General features: G+C 36.7%; 1 protein-coding gene across 1 annotated transcript; it reads right to left on the bottom strand.

Moving 5' to 3' along the window:
• Positions 1-609: 609 nt before the first annotated feature.
• LOC116260091 (plastid division protein PDV1-like) lies at positions 610-3,652 on the bottom strand. The gene is made up of 2 exons (XM_031638180.2): positions 3,310-3,652; positions 610-1,467 (listed from the first exon to the last, which is right to left on the bottom strand). The coding sequence occupies exons 1-2, from the start codon at positions 3,598-3,600 to the stop codon at positions 937-939; spliced, it is 822 nt and encodes a 273-aa protein (XP_031494040.1). The 5' UTR covers positions 3,601-3,652; the 3' UTR covers positions 610-936.
• Between the last annotated feature and the right edge of the window lie 17,525 nt (positions 3,653-21,177).

Below are 21,177 nucleotides of genomic sequence, written 5' to 3'. Positions count from 1 at the left end.
TCGGTGCTGGTGTGACCGAAATCAGTAACCAAGGTGGCTGTATTATTTTGGACCCATCCCAGAATTTATTCTTCCCTTTCATCAAAAGCCAAGCTAAGAACAGAGACCAAGTTGCTGACCAGTTTTGAAAATGAGGACAGTCTGCAAGATAACACGATGCAGAGGGAAAAGGAAGACTTGGCCAACTCGAGGTACTCTAATCCTGATTACTGGCATGGAACACTGTTCAATATCACAATCATGTCATCTCTATTCTGATTCTTTCTTTCTCAAGCTGCAGGAATACACCCTTCTGGTTCCGGCTTTCTGTGCCATTGTTATCTAGCCTTCTCTAATCTGGCATAGGTCAGTTAGTGTCGAGTTTGATATTTCATACTACAGAATTGAAAAAAACTGAAGAGGTAGGAACAATAGCACCACTATCGAGCCGTTCAGACCATTGACTTGGCATCTGAATTTCCTGGGAATAACTAAGATCTCTAAAATCCTGCATTAGATTAGGACACACACATTCAATTATGAAAACGGTTTTGTATTACTTCCAGAAGATCTGTTACACACACATATTTCACTACAGTTGAGCAAGGGAAAAAAGAAAGTAGTAAACAAGTGTAGTGTCTCACTGACAAAGTTCATATTAAATCTGCGGAATGAATCTATACATTTAAAGCACAAGTATTTAAGCAATCTGAAATCATCTCCCTAAAGAACAAAGAAAACTCTATGGGACAGTTACAACTTGCAAGCAAAAAAAAAAAAAGTCCTCTCGACGACAACCAAAAAATGATTTCATACCTGTGACCGTGCCACTCAACCCAACTCAAAAAAAATTTTACTTCTTTCCTATTGGAAACCCATCTCGGATGGGAAACCATTAAGAAAACAGTTAAAAAATGGCCTAGTATAACTACCAATCTACCATCTATGAAGCGAACATCAACCCCTTCCATGGGATACATCCATAGAAAAGCTTTGGATTTGTTGTGCTCTTCCTCCAATCGCAGAATTCATGAGAAATTGGCTCTTTCTTCGATGACCAGCATTTGTTTTAGGCATTATCTTAAGCACCTTCAGGGATGTCTGGCATCTTCCCTGCAGTTTTAGTGCTAGAAGCAGCCCACTAGCAGCTACTCCTAGCCTCAGAATCACTCCAGCAGCCTTCTGCAACTTTAGTGGCTTCATCATGACCTGGAGGGAGGAGTTCATCAAGGACACAAAGCCTTTTGGGAGCTTCACATTAGAACCAGTACTGTTTTTTTGCAAACGCAGAGTCTTGTTATCAGCAAATGGTCCCTCAGAACATATATTGGCAACTTCCCCATTCGCTCTTGCAAATTCCAGTGCCTGTTGAATGACAGAAAAATCTCTTCCATTGTGTTCCACAAGCCTATGAATAAGGAATTGTCTGGTCTGCTCAAATCGTACAAGCGCTGCACATCTTTCTACATGCTGCTGAGTTTCCAACCTCTGAGAAGCATCCGCACTTTCAGTGTGTTAGCAACAGTGTTAAGTCATTTTTCAATAAATTGATGCAGAAAATAAGAAAAGTGTCACAGGAGCATGGTAGATTGGATACTGTAAGAGGTAGAAAGCTAGGAATTTAGAGTGACAAAAAAGTTGCTAGTTGAAAGGCAGCACAGGTTGGTAGAGAAGGCCTCCTGGAGTGTAAGAGTGTTAGCACGTGGCTGGGTGTCTTGAGAGGAGGAGATGGAGGTTCAGAGAGAAATAACCATGAAAGTGGTTTTGGCTATTTGTCATGGTGATATCTTCAACCAATATTGAGGTTACTTTTACCTACCTAACGTTTTGGAACCTTTTCCAATCAAGTTGAGCTTTCCTGTTATGGTGGAGAAATTTCCAGTTATTGACTAGTGTGTTTATCTCATGTCCGAATCCACAAGATGAGAAATTACTGGTATATGAAGAGATGTAGCCATGATCATGCCTGTCTTTGTGTGGAAATTACAATTAAAACTAGTCCAACTGCTAGAGAGAACAGCATGACCAGAAGCTGCAATTTCATATTGCGCCATCTAAACATTGAGACATGGAGTCTCACATACTCTGCTTAGCTCTCTGTGTGGTCAAAATTTCTCTCTCTAGTTCTAGCAACTTGCAGGAACCAATTAAAGCACTGAAACACATGAGGAATATTTTTCTAGTTACAGAGTTTTCCTTTTGGGATGGAAAGTTGGGTTTAGGTGGACTGCTACCAGTTTATTACCAAAGGATATGAACATTAGACCTATGTAACATGATGACAAGTGATTGGAGAGACTGCTAGTTAGGTGGTTTATTCTTCTTGCATTGATCCATGTTCCCGTTAGCCAATCTGCTGTAACTAGAGTCTTTACCAAGCATAGATTGCTACACTATCAACAGAGTCACTCGTTTTTTATATAAAACTGTGGCATGTCTCACTCTGAAGCAAAAGAGCACAGATAAATAAACCAAAAAGGTAATTTAGATACAATTTTGGAACTTTACATTCCTATGAACATCAATACTGCTCTCCCTGCATTATTTGCCTCTCGTTCTAACTGTTTAACTTCATTACAGAGGCAATGGGGCCCATAGTTTCATAAATCGACAATCTCAACATCGGCGGTTGGAATTGGAAGAAATATTGGTTTCTCTTGGGGAATATTTAGCCACAACTTTTGGCTCAAAGCAAATGAAGACGTAAGACAAACAAAGCCGACCCATGAAGAACTAAAGATGGGAAGATGGTGGCCGCCGACAACGACGACTCTACAAATTTTTCTGGCCATGAAAATTCTCTTATCAACAAAATAATCACCCCCACCAACACTTCAATAATAAAATAATCTCTCTCTCTTTCCCTCTCTCTCCCTCTTTCTCTCTCTCGCTATATGTAAAACATGCCAACACTAATACATTAATCAAACGGGTCAAGAAGAGAATTACAAGCATTTCAAAATCAAAAGGAGTGATTCAAAAAGTCATAAATAGATCAACAAGAAAAAGATTTTAAATGAAAATAACAAACAAGAGAAATTTCAACCGTATCAGAAAAAACCGACTTCCTTCAAAACTTTCCTGAACTCCTATTCTCAAAAACAAGGGAAAAAATACACAGAAACATAAGAAAACCCATCCAAATGTCAAGGAAAAAGGATTTTCAACTCAAACTCGACTCGGGATCAGGACAGGTTGATATGTACTCTCTCTCGATTGAGCCATACAACTCTCACCTGCATACATCTCCCTTCCACAGCCGAGTCTTTCTGGGTTCGAGCCAACCTGAGAAATCGGTTCACGGCCTACAGACTATTGTTCCGAACTAACCTCCAAGAAGCGAAGCCACTCTTGGAAGACCCGCAGCGCGTCTCTTATTGCCGCCAAACTCCTGCATTCGAGCCACGGACAGCGTGGAAATTCACAGGGCTCGAGCTGTAACCGTCCTCCATGGCCTTGTCGGGCACAGAAGCAGAGGGATTCCTCCAGGTCGGGGAAAAGAGAAGGTGCGTGCTGCTCTGAGATGCGTCTAATGGCTGCCTCGAGCTTCTCATGCAGTTCCTCAGATTTCTGAATGCTTGCATTGAGGTTTTCTGCACCCATATAAGAGACACTTCTCATGACGAGAGAGAGGGAGGGAAGGAGTCCCGCGGTCGTCTCTCTCTCTTGAGAGCATTTCCTGCTCCTTCCATTTCATATATTTTGTTTAGAAAAATTCTTACGCAAGTACGCCTAATTTTGATGAAAATAATAAAAAGGCTCGACTTTATCTTTTAAATTACATACGATAAAAAGTGCTGCCTTCGATAAAAAAAATAAAAACATAATTAAGTTTTGTTGTTTCAATTATAATCACAAATAACCTTTTAGAGTTTAAATTGTGAGATTTTTCTACGACGAGCTTAAAAAAACAGAAAAAAATATGGTAATTTTTTTAAAAAATAAAAATAAAATAAATGAGAAACTAATAAGATAAAAAATAAATAGATTTGCAATAAATAAAAAATGAAAAAAGCTGTGCATTTCAAAAAATAAAACTAAAAAAAACACCTTTTTTTCGTTTTTAACATTTAAAAAAAACATTTTTTAAGTTTTGAACGGCCATTTAATTTATCTTATTTTTTTTCGAAAAACACATTTTATGTGACTGTGATTTCAACAAATTTTGAGCATGCTTTGTTAAAAGTTCTTTCTTTTCATTAAAATTATGGTGTCCACATTAATTCACTCTTATTGAGCTCCTGACGTATGTGCCAAACACATGAACTTGTGGAGGATGCAAAGATATACAGACCTGTCCATACAACCCAGCTTTTGCCTAGATACGAGTCAGAGGCTGCCGCAACCACAAGATACACAGACCTGTCCATACAATCAGCTTTTGCCTAGATACGAGTCAGAGGCTACCGCAACCGCAACCTGGTTGAAATAAAATTTTCCATATGTCTTGTGATTTCTTATCATTTTCCTTATTCATTTTATTGGGCCTTTTTTTGATCCATACTATTTTGGCTCTTTCAAGGAGAGACTTCCAATTAGTTGACATGACCATTTTGATCATTTTTCACCCATAACATGCGATCCCTTTTTATGTGCCATAACAAATAACCTACTGTGCCAAAAATATATAAGATGCTAAAACTTAGTTCAAAATGCTAGCCTATTTAGATGCACAAATTTTTCATTAAAAAGAAGTATACAAACAAAAAAACGTTCAAGGCATATCATGCAGCTTGCAAGATCTAAAGAAAGATGACACAGTGGGAAAGAAACATGACTGATTGTGTTCATGGCCGATTGAGCTTTATGTTGATACTTGCCGTCGTATCAAGGCAAAGAATTTGCATTTTTCACCCTTTTTGAAGCGACAATAAGATTCACTTTCGAGAGCTGCTTGGACATTCTATGAACACAAGCAGGATAAAGTAAAATGAAGGGAAATCAAACGTTTCTTTCCTTATAAGGAAGAAGAAAAGAAAGGTGCTTTGTAACTTTTGAAAAGCATGCATATGCCTCCCTGTACATAAACTTTTCTTTTTCCAACTTTGTGTTTTCTATTTTGTTATTAATTTTTTTATTTGGTACCTTTTTGTGAAACATCTTTGGTGTGTTTATATTCGAAACAGCTCTTTTTAAAATTTTGAAACTATAGTTTGATCATTGCAACAAAAAATTCCTTCTTAAATACCTTATGCATTTTTACTATTTGCTGTTCAAAAGAATAGTACTCGTGAAAATCAAACCGATAACGATGCTCTTGCCAACCCGCTGGATCCGACGACCAGCTATGCTACTCTTGGACCTCTACCTTTATCGTGGTTAAGCCATTTAATTAGAAAGTAAAAGAGCTTCCATTGGAAAATTTAGAAAATGACTGCTTTGAATGTTTAATAAGCAAAATATAAGCATGAATATGTCCATGTTCCCTTAAGATTGGGATGCATATGGAAAAAAAAAAAAAGGCTTTTCCTCTCGTACACGAGGCAAAGCCAAGCAGAATCTGATCGACCAGCTCATTACAACTCATTCGCTTAAAAAACTCTCTTATCGCCCTTTCTCTCTCTCACTCATAGAAGATCGTCTCTCTCTCATCCACTTCTATTAAATGTGGAAAATTTAAATAAATTTCATTTATTTTTTTTATTTTTCATTATTTTTGGTTTTTAACATATGAATATGATCAACATGGCGATTTTGTTTAAAATATTTTTCTCACTTAGACGGGATATGAAATTAAGTTGCGAATATAATCAAGTTCTTTCATGCACATTCTTGAAGCAATAGTTGAATAAACATTCACTAACTAGTTTTGATATTTAAGATCAACTTAATTTAATTGCCAAAATCCCTCTAAAGAAATAGGGATTGTTATTTCTCTTTTATTTTTTGCAATCCAAAGTTGTGCTCTCTGTTTTTTGCTTTAGAATCTACTCTGTTCAGTCCTTCCACAGGTTTTGTATTTTTTGTTCATATTTCTTCAATAATAAGGTCGGAGGCCTGACCCCCCCCCAGCAGGATTGCATTGAAAGTTATTTTGTTGAAAGTTATTTTGACATAGTTCGACATAAATTAATATTATTTACAAGCACAGAAAATGCTATATGAAAGGAAAAAAAGTTTCTAAGACTGGATTATAATGGATGATAAAGACCCACTTCCTATATTTGGACATAATAATGTATAAAATATTAATTTTGGTTTTTTTGGAAGATTTGAATTATATTTTAGTCACAAATAAAATGATTCACATGTACACAAGTCTTGTATGTTGGGTGAGTGGGAAGAAATTCTACCACCCGAGTGAAGGCCAATTTTTTTTTTTTCCGTTCCCGTATCTCTAAGGATCTAGGGCTATTTTATGTTCATTAGGTGGTGTTTCTACAATGCTTCGTCTTGCATATTAGCATGTCCTATTTACAGCATAAAAAGTTACTGTCATAAAAACCGGAGACAAGTATCTATTTACATTTGATATATATAAGTAAATAAATAAATGTTGATGCTTATATTGTACATGTATGTTAGTTGTATTCAATAACTTGACAGGTCACTATAATCTAGTGACATGCCTACTGTGGAGTGATCAGGGGGTTGTGACCGTAACCAAAACCAAATTAAAGCTACACAGATTCTTAATTAACGCCCTTATTATTAGTAGTCTGAAGTGATCAGGTGAGTTCACCATAGCTTAAGAGGGACAACACCACTAAGATAACTAGGGATATCAATAAATTCGATTTGGTTTTGATATCTAATAAAACTGTTTTTTAAAAATTGAATATTAAAGGGGTTGCGGCTACGACGCATGGAAAGTGGCTAGTCTCCATTTTGAGCTTTTGACCCATGAGCGATGTCAAGAAGTTTTCATTGGAGGGGCTGAACTATAGTTTCAAAATTTTAAGAAGAGCCAAAATAGATTTTTCATTTTTTTATATACGTTAAACCATAATGTTTAAAATTTATATACAACTTTTTGAATTTTTTAAAATCTAATGAGGGCCGGCCCTTCAAAAAAAGTAGGTTTGCTATCTTGAAGACATGAAGGAAAAAATGAAGGCTTCGGCTTTTAGTCGGACGGTAAAATGAAATATTTCTTTTGTTCACGTGGAGCAACAAATATAAAAATAATGTACCGATTGAAAATTTTAAAGATCGTTTATTCTAGATATTTGATTCTTTGCTTGACTAACATCAGCCGCTTGAGTTCAGATATAACCAGTTCCATTTTGAGATTGCCTATGACTTCACTGCTTCGGTTATATGGTGATAAAATTGAATTCTTTTTCTTTTTTCAGTGAGGTTTTCTCTCTCTATTATTCTTTGCCAATGACGTCATGCCAAGTCAGCCGTTTCGCAACGCGTCTCGTAGTGGTAAGTGGTAATTAATGTGCCACCTCGCAGACCCCGTGACGGTCGATCACGGTCTTCAAATCCCCCGGTCCGATCACGGGAGAGGTGCTCCCTATTGGTGGGCCCCACAAAGCAAAGGCCCAATCATGCCTTGGTCTAACGAGAAAACGACCCGGAGTTGGCCCCCACACGCAAGAAAGAACGAACGTTTGCGAAACGGGTAGATGGATTGGGATGGGAATGGCCGAGCGTCTTAGGAGCTCTCAAAATACCTTTTTCAACGAGCAAGGGTAAAAATGGAATCTCAAAAATTGACTCATTGTAAAAAGACAAAAAATGCCCCTCAGTCAAAATGTGGGAGACTGGTTCCAATTTTAACTCGGTCAAAAAAATTGCCCATCTAATGACGGGTCCCCATCATGTTGGCTGCACTGCATAAAACCATTGAGGTGACGCGGATCAAAGTACTGGAGTGTTTTTAAGGCTATGGAAACCATGAATATACCTTTAATAGTGAAATGGTAATTCTAAAACATACAGGGTAAAAATGGAATCTCAAAAATTGAATATTGTAAAAAGACAAGAAAATGTCCTTTTCCTGCTTAAAGAGCCAACTTAGGGTTCGCATGGGTCTTAACTCTACTTTAATTTTTATTAAAAAAAAAACTATATGTCAATTTTTGAAAATTTTATGAAAAATGATATTTCGGCTCTAATTAAAATTTAAAAAATTTAAAAACTTTAATTTGATGAAAATTTTCTAGTTTCGTCTCTACCTGTCTGTCATTTAAGTGACACCAATGAATAACAGTTGCTAAACAGTTAAATGGATCATAATAGTTGAGCATGTTAAGGTTGCGGAAATGATAAAAATACCTTTGGCGATGAAATGGTAAAGAACCATGATAAGGGTAAGGGCAAAAATGAAATCTCAAAAATTGACTTGCCGTAAAAGGACAAAAATGCCCACCTACTGAAAATCTGGAAGACGGGGGTTCCCTACTGCCCAACACAGAAAAACGGCCTCTTGGATAAAATTATACAAGTAAATTTTTAAAATGACAAGAATTCCATAAATTCTCAAAGTGGATTTATAAGTTGTCAACCCTCTAAAATCACGTTCAAGCTGCAAGAATTAATTACGCAAAAAAAAGGACTTCATGTAAATTAAGTTTAGAATGTCGTAATGAAGGTGCGTCTCTATTTTGATTTACGTGGGCACTATGTTTCTATGTTTTAAGGTGGTAGGACGCGACATTCAAGTTGAAGGGTGCACCGTTCTATCGTCGACACCGACACACCTTGAGACCCTAGAGGCAAAGGGAATGGGGGCCTTTGGGCCTTGTTTCGGGTGGTGAGATGATCTTCTTGTTCATCCGAAAAATATACTGCAACTAAATTTCTTGAAGAAACTAAAAATGAAAAATGAAAGAAAAAAAAGCTTACCTACCAAGTAAAAATGTCGGAGGTTGTAATGTGTCCAAGATTTTTTAAGTTGGTGCCATATCTTGTCCAAGCTACTTGCATGTAGATGTTGGGATGTTTGCATGTAGATGTTGGGATGTCAACAGATACGAATAAAAAAAAGTCATATATGAATACCAATCTGAAATTCAATTTCACAATTTGAATTCAAAAGAACATTCCATACATGATATTTATTTAAAACTAAATCAAATCTGAATCTGCTCACGTTATTTATATATATATATATCAGAATTATAATTTAAATCCGATCATGTCATTTTTTGAATCTGAACTCGATCAGATTTTTTAATTAGATGTTGATATTTTCAAAACAGTTCCGTTAGATATGTGAAACAGTGAAATAAATTGGATAGATTGACATCCTTACCCGAATGGAAAGGTCAGGTCAGACTTTTGAACGTTCTTCGTTTATTGGAAAGACCTCAAAGTCTCTATGAGTGGCGAATGCTGCTTGTATGTTCGGGTCCCCAACATATGAGTGCATGTTTGGATGTTGAAAAGACCGAAACGTGAACAAAATACATAGTTTTCAACACAAGGACACACTAGTGTGCCCAGACGGCATGACCTGGGACTGAGAGGTTCCGATTCATAAGTTTGAAAACTTTTCAAGGAATGTTTTTTCATTTAATTGAGGCACAGTTCGGACTCGATAAAGCCAAGATTGGTCTGAGACGGATTGAACTGAGCTTTTTGGTTAATATTATTCAACGTAAGTTGGATCAGCTTTGCTTGGTTAGATAATCAGAGAGAGAGAGAGAGAGAGAGAGGGTCCTAATTAACCTGTTGGGATCCCACAAAAACTCAACTGACAGCTAGAAGCCAATAGTTCCTGATAAGCTGTTTGTAATCGGACTGCACACGAGCCGAGTCGAGCTCCATAGAAAGGGTTGATCTTTCCATCTAGGTTTACAAGAAGAAATCCTCTGGACTCTCACAGGACACTGTTTGAAGCAATGTATTCAATCACATCCACCTGACACATTGCCAACAAACTACTGGGTTAGGATGGAGCTCAAGATGGCAGCAAAATATATATATATATATATATATATATATATAAGAGAAGTTGGTAAAAGACACACACCTAGGTCGGGAATAAAAACCAGACCCATTAATTTTTTTTTTCAAAAACTATTTTAAATACAATATAAACATCGTAATATATTTATAAATTCTATTTTGATTAAAACATGTTTTGATTCAAATCTTTTAATAAAAAATGTTGATTTTTTTATTATCATGCCATGGGGGCCGTTCATTTTTTCTTGTTATAAAACCTTATTAAAGTGTAACAAATGATCAACTTAGTGTAGGTTTTGGATTGCAAAAAAAAAAAACTTTAAAAATCAAATCAAGGGGTCTGGTTTTTATTCTTAACTTAACGTAGGTATATATATATATATAAAGAGAGAGAAAGACATGCTTGAAGTTCAGAATTTTAGACTGTAGGCACGCACAATAGAAAGCCCTTGGACCTATCAAAATTTTCTCCTTTCCAATTTGATTTTTGAGGAATTTTACCAAACCATTTTAGAGAGAGAGAGAGAGAGAGAGAGAGAGGGATAACAAGCTTTCTGCATTTGCCATATGGCCAATGAACTGAACGGACTCAGGGCATAGTTTCAAGCTTTCTGTACAAGTGACCAATTTATTCACTAGTGCACTACTTAGCAAAGTAGTCGAACGCTTAGTAAATCTCGTGCCTTACCGAGTTAACGAGAAAAACCATGTAATTCTCATTCTCTATTTATCCGGCCGATTCTCTTTTCATATATTGCAAATGGAAAGTTCAGCTGGGACGGGTCATAGTGTTCTTCTCCATGTGTTGCTGCCCAGAACATGCTGTGATTAACCGAGAAAATTGCATCTGCCCCAAGTCTTCTGGACATGTCCCAGTTCTAACTTGGTTTGTTGTATATATTTTGAAGAGAGGTTAAGAAAGGTGACAAATAGGATATATTTTTTAACATATTGTGACAAATAGGATCTATTGGGAGATAAGAGGAGTGAAATCAAATTGATGAAGCCATGATAAGTAGTTGATCGCAAACCCAATTAATTATTCATCTGCACTAGAGAGGCCAGTGGTCGTTTCTTATAAATTAGCAGCTTCTGTAACACAGTTGATTGCACCAAATTGGATTAAAACTCAAGTCTGAGAACTCGGTGCAGTATAAGAGGTTAAAAGTTGTCTAGTGATTCCTTCATGCATTTGGCACAGAAAACACATTTTATTTGGAAAAACATGAAAGAAAATTCAAAAACAGGGCAAGAAAACGTTTTTTTTTTTTTTTGAAAAAACACATGTCGTAGAAAGTAATCAAATTGAAAAATGCAAGAAAATACATTTTTCACTTTTTTTTTTAGTTTTTTCCATTTTTTGCGTTTTTTATTTTGTTACCCTTTTTAGTTATTAGATTATTTTCACATTTTTTACATACCCTTCATTTCTTAAAACTTTTTAAATCTTGTGTAACACTTCAAAAATTTAGTCATGTATCTCATATTATGAGAGATTTTTAAAGGCTTATAAATTGAGTAATTAAAATACTTGGTAATCTTGGTTCCTAGACTTTTTCTAGCAGAAGTAGAACCTGCTAACGGATGGGTTCGGAAGGGATGGGTTTGTGTAACACCTCAAAAAAAAAAAAAACACAATTGACCTCCTGACTTACTATACTGAACGGTCGCATTTGCTGCTCCTCTTTACCATTTGAGACAAGCCATAGTGTTGGCAATAAACTTAATCAAATTCACAAGGAAGACTATAGCAGTCTAGGTCACATAGGTAAGAGGCATGGATACAGGTAAAGTAATTTTAGAAAATTTTGTTACCAGAGTGTGGCAAAAAATGTGTATGTGTATATGTGTCTCTATATATAACATCATTAAGACAATGTTTAAAAGTTCCTATCATAGTTCCTACATATAATCTCATAAAACATAAGTAGACTTACAAAACTGTGGCCAAAACATAAGAAAAAATTTGTGGTTTGCATCCAGGAACCGATCCAAATATACCAACAGCATAGCGCCGTACCGGTACTAGTATGTGCATATGTGACTTGCGAAGCAGTTAAAATAGCAGTTCTCCTAGAATAACTAGTCCTTCTACAGAAGTTGGACTCAACCTATGTCAAATCTGTGTTCCAAAGCAATTATAAAGGTTTAAGATGTTTTCTGCGAAATACCTACTCTTGAAAATTTGGACATCCTTGGAAATAATAGAACTTCACCCAGAAAGTAAAGGAGGTAAGTAAAGAAACAATGCAGCTGTGGTTAAGGGTGGGGCACCGAGCGGTGGTCGGGTACCTGTCCTGTGGTAGGCCCGGATTTGGTGATGCTGGCAGCCGACTCTCTTTACAAACTCTTAGCATGTCCCAGGGTTAGTAGCAGAGCTACTTGTTGGCTGGGGTGGGCAACTGCCCACACCAGCCCATAAAAAATTTCACTATAATGCGTTAAGCTTACATTGTTATGACTTTAAATTTATATGTGGTGCCTACACCGAAGTTGTGTCACCTACACAAGTGGCCCACTGATGAAAAGCCTTAGCTCCGCCACTACGAATGGTGTATCCTGCCCATGGAGGGCTGGGCTTGGGTAATGCCAGCAGATGACTCCCTTGAACTCCCTTTACAAACTCTTGGCATGTCATGGAGCAGTCCTTTAGAACCGGGAACCCAATTGGCATAAAGCTGACGGTCGGGCCCTAGTCCGATAACTAATTAGTAGGTCGGGCTTGGGCTGCTAGCAAGGACTTCGGGCTAGCCTGATCCTGGGTTTGTCAGGTCTCGGTCCAGCCCCCGTTGCCCAGCCCTAGCTGTGATACATGTAGCAAGAGAAAAAGTATAATATGTCCAGACTGAAATTAAGCAAGATGATAGATTGAAGTTGAGGTCCTCCATCGGCAGCCTTAAGTCGTTTGCTTACAATTAACTAGCTAGGCAAAATTATGAAAGAAAATGAAACATAAGATACCCCACATTAATAATGCCATTGAATTAATATGACAAGGTTAAACTTATAATTTTGTCAATATGAAGTTGAAAATCACGCCAGGTCAGACAAGAATGTCCACGACGATGGATAGATGATACTGCAACTTTAGAACAAATAGTGGATTGACGCTATAAAGGAATATATGTTTTGATGCTAGGAAGGAGTACACATACTTCTCAACTGTTTTACAAGTGAAAAAAAGGAATCATATATTACCCTTTTATTTCCTGTCAACTAAGATTCAATATTTTCCTCTCATTTTTCTTTAATTTTGAGAATTTTTGTAAATTATTATATATAATAATACATATATTACATATGCACTTTGTCGTGCCCCGCACCTAAAATTTCTAAAATCACCATACTTGTATCTACTTGGTCGTACCTGTACCTGTGAGACTTCCTACATTATTATGCATTGTCATATCTTCGTAGTTGCACATGATGTGTAAACTTGCATGGTGATCTCATGTTAAAGTTATATGCAGTGACAAAGTTGTCCACACTAGCCTTCTCAATTTTCTTTGATTTTTACATTAAGAGCGTTTGATATTTACTTTGTTATACATGTACGTGCTCATTCTTAAATGAAAACCTTTGAATCAGTGCCCTTCCAAAAAACTTTTTTGGTAGAACCATTGGGTATATGTTGGACAAAGTACAAGGTTCATGATATATAAACACTGTTAAAAGAGAACACTTTAATCTCAATCGCATAACATATTTAATATACAGATCATATGGTTACAAAAAGTGTCCACTCATAAATAAAGACAATTAGAATAAACAATAACCATACATTTTATCTTTTTTGAAAAGTTACATTAAGGTTGCGTTTGATAGCCATAAATCTTAGATCAAAGGCTACATAAAAAAGTGTGTCTTGGTATATCCTCACTTTAAAGAAATTAAAGATCTCGGTTCAAATTGATGTTATATGTTAAAACCATAGATTTAAGGTCAGATTGGATTTTTTTTTTTTTTTTTTTGGTATGGGTGTGGGGGAGGTCCGATGTTAAATCCATAGATCTCAAATCTGCAGTGAAACAAACACAACCTCGAAGTGTCTACTAACTATCAATAATAATCTTATTGTGCATATTGATGGAATGTCGAGATTAGTGTACCACCAAATGCTTAGGGCAGTATCATGCTTTAGGAGCCCTAGGACCGGATAGAATGCAATTAAATGAAGTCCAAGTGGGAACAAACCCAAATCTAGGCATAGCACACTAGAGTTGGCGTTGACCAGATTTGAATTATAGCTACGGAGGTCAATGGATTGGATTCGGATTGGATACATCATCAATCATATCTGCTTTTTCGGATATTCATATATTCGGACTCGGATTCAGATTCGAATAAAGCAAAGTCATATCCGAATCCGAAATCTGATTTTACAATCCAAATCCGATCCAAATCCAATTTTTATATTTATATCTGAATCCGAATTTTGAACCAGATTTTGCCATTTTTCAAGTATTAGATAGAGGATATTTGTCTAAAAATGAATCTGATCCGATATTCATGTATATCTGAATCCGAATCCGAATCCAATCAGATGTCATTTATTAAATCCGAATCCAATCCGTTATTCGGATATTAAATTTTTATCCATATCAGATTTTTTTCGGATCGAATCGATCGGATATCCAATTCAAATTGGATATATTGACATCCCTAATTATAACCACAGATATGTTTTCCGATTCTAGACGACTAGGTTTTGTATGGTAGAAAACGATAAGGTTGTCTTTTATGAAAAAAAAAAAGAAAATTTTGATAAATTTCAAAAAAAAAAAACAGAAAGGAGGCCAAAATCTTAATAATAAAATGTGTTGGTGCAAAAACTGTTGAATAAGTTGATCTTGTAAAAAATAATTTAAACGTACCAAAATTTTTTTTCCCCCGCAGTAAGTAATCCCACACAGATAACGTTGAGGAATGCGCTCGCCGTTCTATGGACATGGTGTTCTGTTCGTCGCATCAGATAATGACCTCAAAAGGACAAAATCGTACCAAACCGATTCGTTCGGTCCCACATTTTCAGTGACGACTTTGTGTTTGGATAAGCATGCCACGTTTCGTATGCCCCAAACAACCTGATATGACGTGAAGTACCAACATGCAAAGTATTTGGAATCATGTATAAAAAATCTGACCAGGTTCATGAACTTCCAACTTTTTTGCAAGCCCAATATCTAGGGAAGAAATTACCTACTTTTTTTTTGCCTAATAAAAGTAGTCCTACGTAGGGATGGCAAAATATTCTCTTTGAAGTGGATGTCTAATTAAAAAAGTTTCAAAAAAATCAGATATGATTTTAATATTTTAATAAATCAGATCAGATTAAGATTTAAGAAATGACATCAGATTGGCTTTTGATTCAAATAGTTACGAGTATCAGATTGAATTCAGGTTAACCATAGGTTTAGTTTCAAATAAATATCCTATATTCAATGTCTTACATTTTAAAAGTCGGTCAAATTCAGTTCAAAATTCCTTATTTCTATTGGGATATGAATGTCAAAATCAGATTGAGATTGTGAAAATTGATTTCGAATTCAGGTACAACTTTGCTTCTTTTTTTTTTTTTTTGTATTTGAATCTAAATGTGCCAATATCAAAAAGGCAGATACGATTAATGGTATATTTGATTCAAATCCAATTCGTTGACATCCTTAGTCCTACATAAATCCAGTGGGAGGCTGAAGGGATTGCAGATGAAAAAGAAGCCTGCTGAGAACGTTGGAAATTCGCATTCAAGCTAGATATGCCCCCTCCTTATTATTGCATTTTCATAGTTCTAGATTCGTGTTTCTCCAAAGCAACTCCTCTCTCGATACTTTACGACTATGTGCCAAAAGAAACATGTCCTATTTTCTCTCTTCTTTTTTTCTCTTGGGCGTTTGACATCCCAGAATCATAGATTTTTAGAATCAAAATTCTCAATTTTTTAGAAAATTGGAATTATTAAACAAATGAGGCATTTTGTTTTCAAAACGAAGAAACTTAAACCTGAAATTTTGATTCCATTCTAGTTTGAGGAGAAATTATGGTATTCTAGAATTTTCGTTCTTGAATTGAAGTCCCAAACCATCAAAACGCCTCTTGAGTGAGCTCCAACTCGAGCCTTCTAAGAATACATAAGAAAGCACAAGTTGCAGATATTCCAGTTGAAACTTGATGCGCCATACTCAACTCAACACCCTTGACATCAACTTCTTACCACTTGTTCACCGCTCAGGCCGAAATTGGCGGGACAGTAAAAGTCCAATCCTCAGTTAGATTTTCCTGTGTACTACTTCTTTGAATTGTATTGCAAACAGTGGATGCAACACTCTATTTGATTAATGTACCGCTCTTCACCTAGGTCTCCAAACAGTCATAGACCCCACAAACAGGGTAGAAGGTGCTTCAGCTTCTTCAAGGTGTCCTATCGAAAGGGTAAGTCTTGAACATTTGGAGAGACACATTTTTGTTTGGCTTCTTGTTCTAATTGATCGAAGAAAGCCAAGATGGTATTGGATAGAGCTGGTCGGTTAGCGATATTAAATCCTGAGGTTGAAAAAAGCTTTAGTGCAAAACAAACAGACATGTCAATGTCATGCATGGAAAGGGAAATGAACCATCAAAAATTAGTCTAATGACCATAGAAAGAGTAATCCACATGTATAGAATGAAATGATTGTACAACTCATAATATATTAAACAAATATATCATATATAATGTGACAGTAATAATGTCAAAGGATATAAACATATTCTCAAGACGTGCCATAAGATTCAAGATTAACCATGGTATACATATTTTGATGGAAAATGATCAATTGGTTAATATTTTTTTATTTAACTATATACAAGTTGAAGCACGCAGCTACACAACCCTAGACGTGGGGAGATGAGGGGATGAGAGGAAGGGTGGAGCAAAGGCGGCAGGTTGAAATGCTCCTCCTATTCACTCGAAACCATTTTGTCTCATTTGCCTTTCCCCTTCTTTTTCTTTGCCATGTTGTACTTGTGATTATTATGCAAATGAATGGTAACTTTTACCTCTATCAAACACGCTTCATCCGGATCCAACAAACATATTTCAGCCAAGCGAGCAGCTGCTTTGCATTACTTTGGCCCGAATATTGAGGAATGTAATTTGTAACTGGCAGTAAGCACTAGAAGGTCGCAATATATGATGATTCAAAGGTGCTTAAATATCGCTAATGATGTTGAGTAGAACAATTTATATTACATTGTCCTACAAAATATTTATTTTTCGCAAATAGTAATCCTACTTTAGGAGTGGTGCCATTGCTTCTTAAACCCTCCAACCATTCAGGTAGAGTTTCCTCTTTGGGGTTCTTTGTATCATTTCTTTGTATTCTTTCATTCTTTTCAATAAAGGAGGGGGGCACCCCCAACAGACTGCAGAGAAACTTACTTGCACACAAAACAAACAGAGGACATCTTAATGATTTTACAGGCAACTATGTCCTTCAAACACAAATTGCAAAAGTAGTTGTCAAAGAGAATGACTAAAATAGTGGGTAGCTTTATGTGAATGTGGATAAGAATAAAGAGGAGAGTTGGAAATGAGTTATCATATAGCTGGATCCTGCATTAATTATCTACCTACTACTTTCAAATTTCAACACAATAAATGTAGAACAAAGATCCAATTCTTGTCCAAAATATATACGACAGTAATGAATCTGGGAAACAAGGAATATTGCAGGTTTACGGGACGTGAAGTCACCCTCCTTCCCGCAGTTTTAGGGTCAGGGCTGCTTTGAGGTTTTGGTGGTTCTATGTAACACCCTTCAACTCAGTGTCACACATGCCATTGTTTGTAGTTTAGAGAAATAGCACCTATGAGAACCAAACTGAGAATGTGTTGTCAGCACAACACTCAGACCGACCAGCTATGCTGCCCGGGCTAAGGAAACGATTATTTAAAAAGAGGCCACCTTATTTGTCCATGAACCTCCTCACGAGAAATTATTTGTAAGTCACAGCATTAGAATTTTTTTTGCGGACCTAAACACTAATGTTTACTTATTTTACTTGCCTGGGGCGCAAGTTTTTTGAAATTTATATAAGGGGAATTCTCCTGACAAATTCAGGTCTGTTCATATTTGTCCATGTACAAACGCGTGGAGTGAATCCAGGCAATGACAATAGAATAAAAAATTTGAATCGAATCGGTGAAGCATGCAGCTGATTCGATACAAATTGAGCAAAATAATAATATTAGCATATGCATTTTTTGTAAAAAATGAGACGAAAATATAGAATAATTAACAATGTATGTCATCTCACTTGCACTCTTGGACCAGCTGGTGAATCAAATTATTTTGCTGTCAATTCAATTGAGTCGGCCGATTCATGCATGCTGATTCTTACATCATTGGTTACCTAGCGTCTCAGGCTATATTTACATACACCACTTCCTCATGTTTCTGGCCGTCCTTTGATTGCTTTACAAACAACTTAGGTCTGAACCCTCCTAATCTAATGAGATCTGCAACATAACCATTCAACACTACTTGAAGTGTAGAGACATAACACTCACAAGAATTGAACTATAGACCTATTTTTTCACAAGCCCTTACTCGATCAACTATGTATGATATACACATAATGCGCATGTATTGTTACTAGGCAAACATTAAACATATCCTTTTCATAAACACTCTTTTCTTTTAATTCCAAAAGTTGTGCATGTCGTTAGAGTGCAATACTTAGCAAAACCATGTATATCACGTTTCCGATTTACGTTTTTCAATATTAAAACAATTCAATCAACAAACAATGTTGAAGATATAAAATAATAATAAACTTTAAAAAATTACACATATCAGTTTTGAGTTGCGTATGTATATTGAATCCAAAAAAGGCTGTTTGACAATTGTAACAAATCATTATTCCTTCATGAACCCTACTCAAAAAGTTGAGATAGAGTGTTTTATGAATTTGCCTCATAAATTTAATTATGAAACAGTAACAATAACAATTTATTACTGTTGTCAAACGAATAATAATAAAAAAAAAGGCGCCCAAAAATGGTGGGTGAGGTTGGGAAGGGGGAAATCAGACGGGCCCAGCAACCGCGGCTTTCATCAAAACCATACACGGAGATATTTAGTAGGCTCGGTGCGCTGCGAGCATGAGCCCACCTGGATCCATACGTGGCTCAATCGCCGAACCCATGTTTGGTGGTTCTGGCTCGTCGTTCCCCCACTCTTTCAATGCAAACACTAGTGTCAGGACAGCTTTTTAAAATGCTTTTGATCCTTCGTCCCTCCGAGAGGGTCAGGGTCGTCCTGCTCCTAATGATGCTGCAAAGAGCGTCGTCCCCAGCGACTCTCTGAGCAGCATCAAAGCTTATCGATATGCCTGTCGCCCTTTTAAGAGGCCGTCTTTCGTCACCAAGCCTGCAAAGGCCGGTGCTTTATCTAATCGCAGAGCGCAGAAGGGTGGGTCCATATCTATATGGGCAGCATCCCATCCTCTCGCCACGCACAGTGAGCGAAATGCCCCTTAACTGACAAAGACGGAGTCTCAGAGAGCAGAGGCAACGGCAGGCACCCACTTGTTGTCCTGTCCGCCCCAGACCCAGGCCGTTTTCCGAGATTCGGTTCTGGATCCCGGATAGATCCAATCCATATGTACTATCTGGATCCCTGGAACTGCAAGTTCTCGGGTTTTAATACCTGGTGGATCCTGCTGTTTTTTGCATCCCAAACAACATTAAAACTTTTTTGCATTTTTATTCTTGTCTGTACAAAAAAAAGTTTTGTTTTTCAGTGTGAATTAATTAAGAGTATTTTAGTCATTATCCATACTGACGCATTAAAATTCACGCACCAGTATGACTCACATAGCTAGGTTCGAGAGAAAGTGAGGGGCCCTCTGCTCTTGCTTGGATGATATATTTCCTCACTCACCCAAATTTATATAATTTATATAATATAGCCTAACTAAGCTGAATGATATTGGTATCTTGTTGCATTAGAACGCAATTATTGATAAAAATGACTGAATAGAAAAAAATGTAGATTAATAATGAGCACAGAGAGGCAACAGAGAGACTTGGGTAGGGCTGCACAGCACAACTAGTTTTGGAGTCGACTGGAACTTGCTCATAAGAAACTCGGATTTGAACTCGGCTAGTTTATAAATGAGTTAAACTCACGCTTAAATTTATGCTCTGTTAAACGAGATGAGTTTGAGTTGTAAAAACTCGATTCATTCAAAATTGGCTCAGCTTGATTACATAAATGTGTTGTGAAAGAGATATTTTCTGCTGCTAAGTTTTTCTTTAGAAGATATTTAGATGCAAAATATGTGTACTTTTCTTTCGATTTACTGGTAGATGGCCGAAACCAACTAAACAAGTTGACGAGTTAAAGGAACGAGACAAGTCAAGTTAACAAAAGAAAGTTAAAATAGTAAAGCGAGTTGAACTCAAGCTCAAGCTCATGCTTGTCCTATAGAGCTCGACCTGAGTTTGATTCGAGAGATCGACTCTGCTCGTGTACAGCCCAACACTTGAGTTATACACATATATATACTCTATAGGGCTGTTGGCAACTGTAACAAGATGTTAGTAGCCTAATTTTTTGGGCAGATACATGCAACGACAACATCTTTTTACTGTTGCTAAACAACCCTTATAGCATTAGAAGTGTATGTAGTTTGAAAAAGTTTGATAACAAGACATACATAAATATAATTGGTACCAAAACTATGTTCAACAAGTCACGAATATGTGGGGGGACGTCAATGGGTCACTTTTTTCTACTTGTACCTGACCATTATTAGTGCGGTTTTGTAAAGTAAACTAACAGTTGTATTTTACCTCCACATCTGTTACGTATCCAATTTTGAGAACATTTAATTCAAACTTCAATGGAATTTATTGGATGAAGTACTGGCTTTCCTTCTCAGGCTCAAATTCAAATCCACATCCAATTAGTTAATCTCCAATTAATTGGACGGGACAACAATCTAAGTAACCCGACTCAGATCCATTTAAATGCCGACAGTGCTTGTAACTCCTGGATATCAAATCTGTTCTTGGGAGCCGAGAACCAAAGGCAGTGGGCCACTCCAGGTTGCATCCGGAGGAGGTTTTCCTCATCTGATAATTCCGGCCACTTCTTTCACGTGATACCATTAATTCCTCACCCGCACAGAGATAGAGAGAGAAACATATATATATATATATATATATAGAGAGAGAGAGAGAGAGAGAGAGAGAGAGAGAGATATGAGGGGAGGAGGGAAGGACAAGAACTGTCATATTAACCTTCACAATTGCACCTTTAATCCTAAGCTCAACATTCCTCAAATACCATG

Source organism: Nymphaea colorata, chromosome 9, assembly GCF_008831285.2.
Source record: "Nymphaea colorata isolate Beijing-Zhang1983 chromosome 9, ASM883128v2, whole genome shotgun sequence".
In the NCBI taxonomy this organism is placed as follows: Eukaryota; Viridiplantae; Streptophyta; class Magnoliopsida; order Nymphaeales; family Nymphaeaceae; genus Nymphaea; species Nymphaea colorata.
The sequence above is the reverse complement of the archived record's forward strand: the minus strand, read 5'-3'. Positions and strand labels throughout refer to the sequence as shown.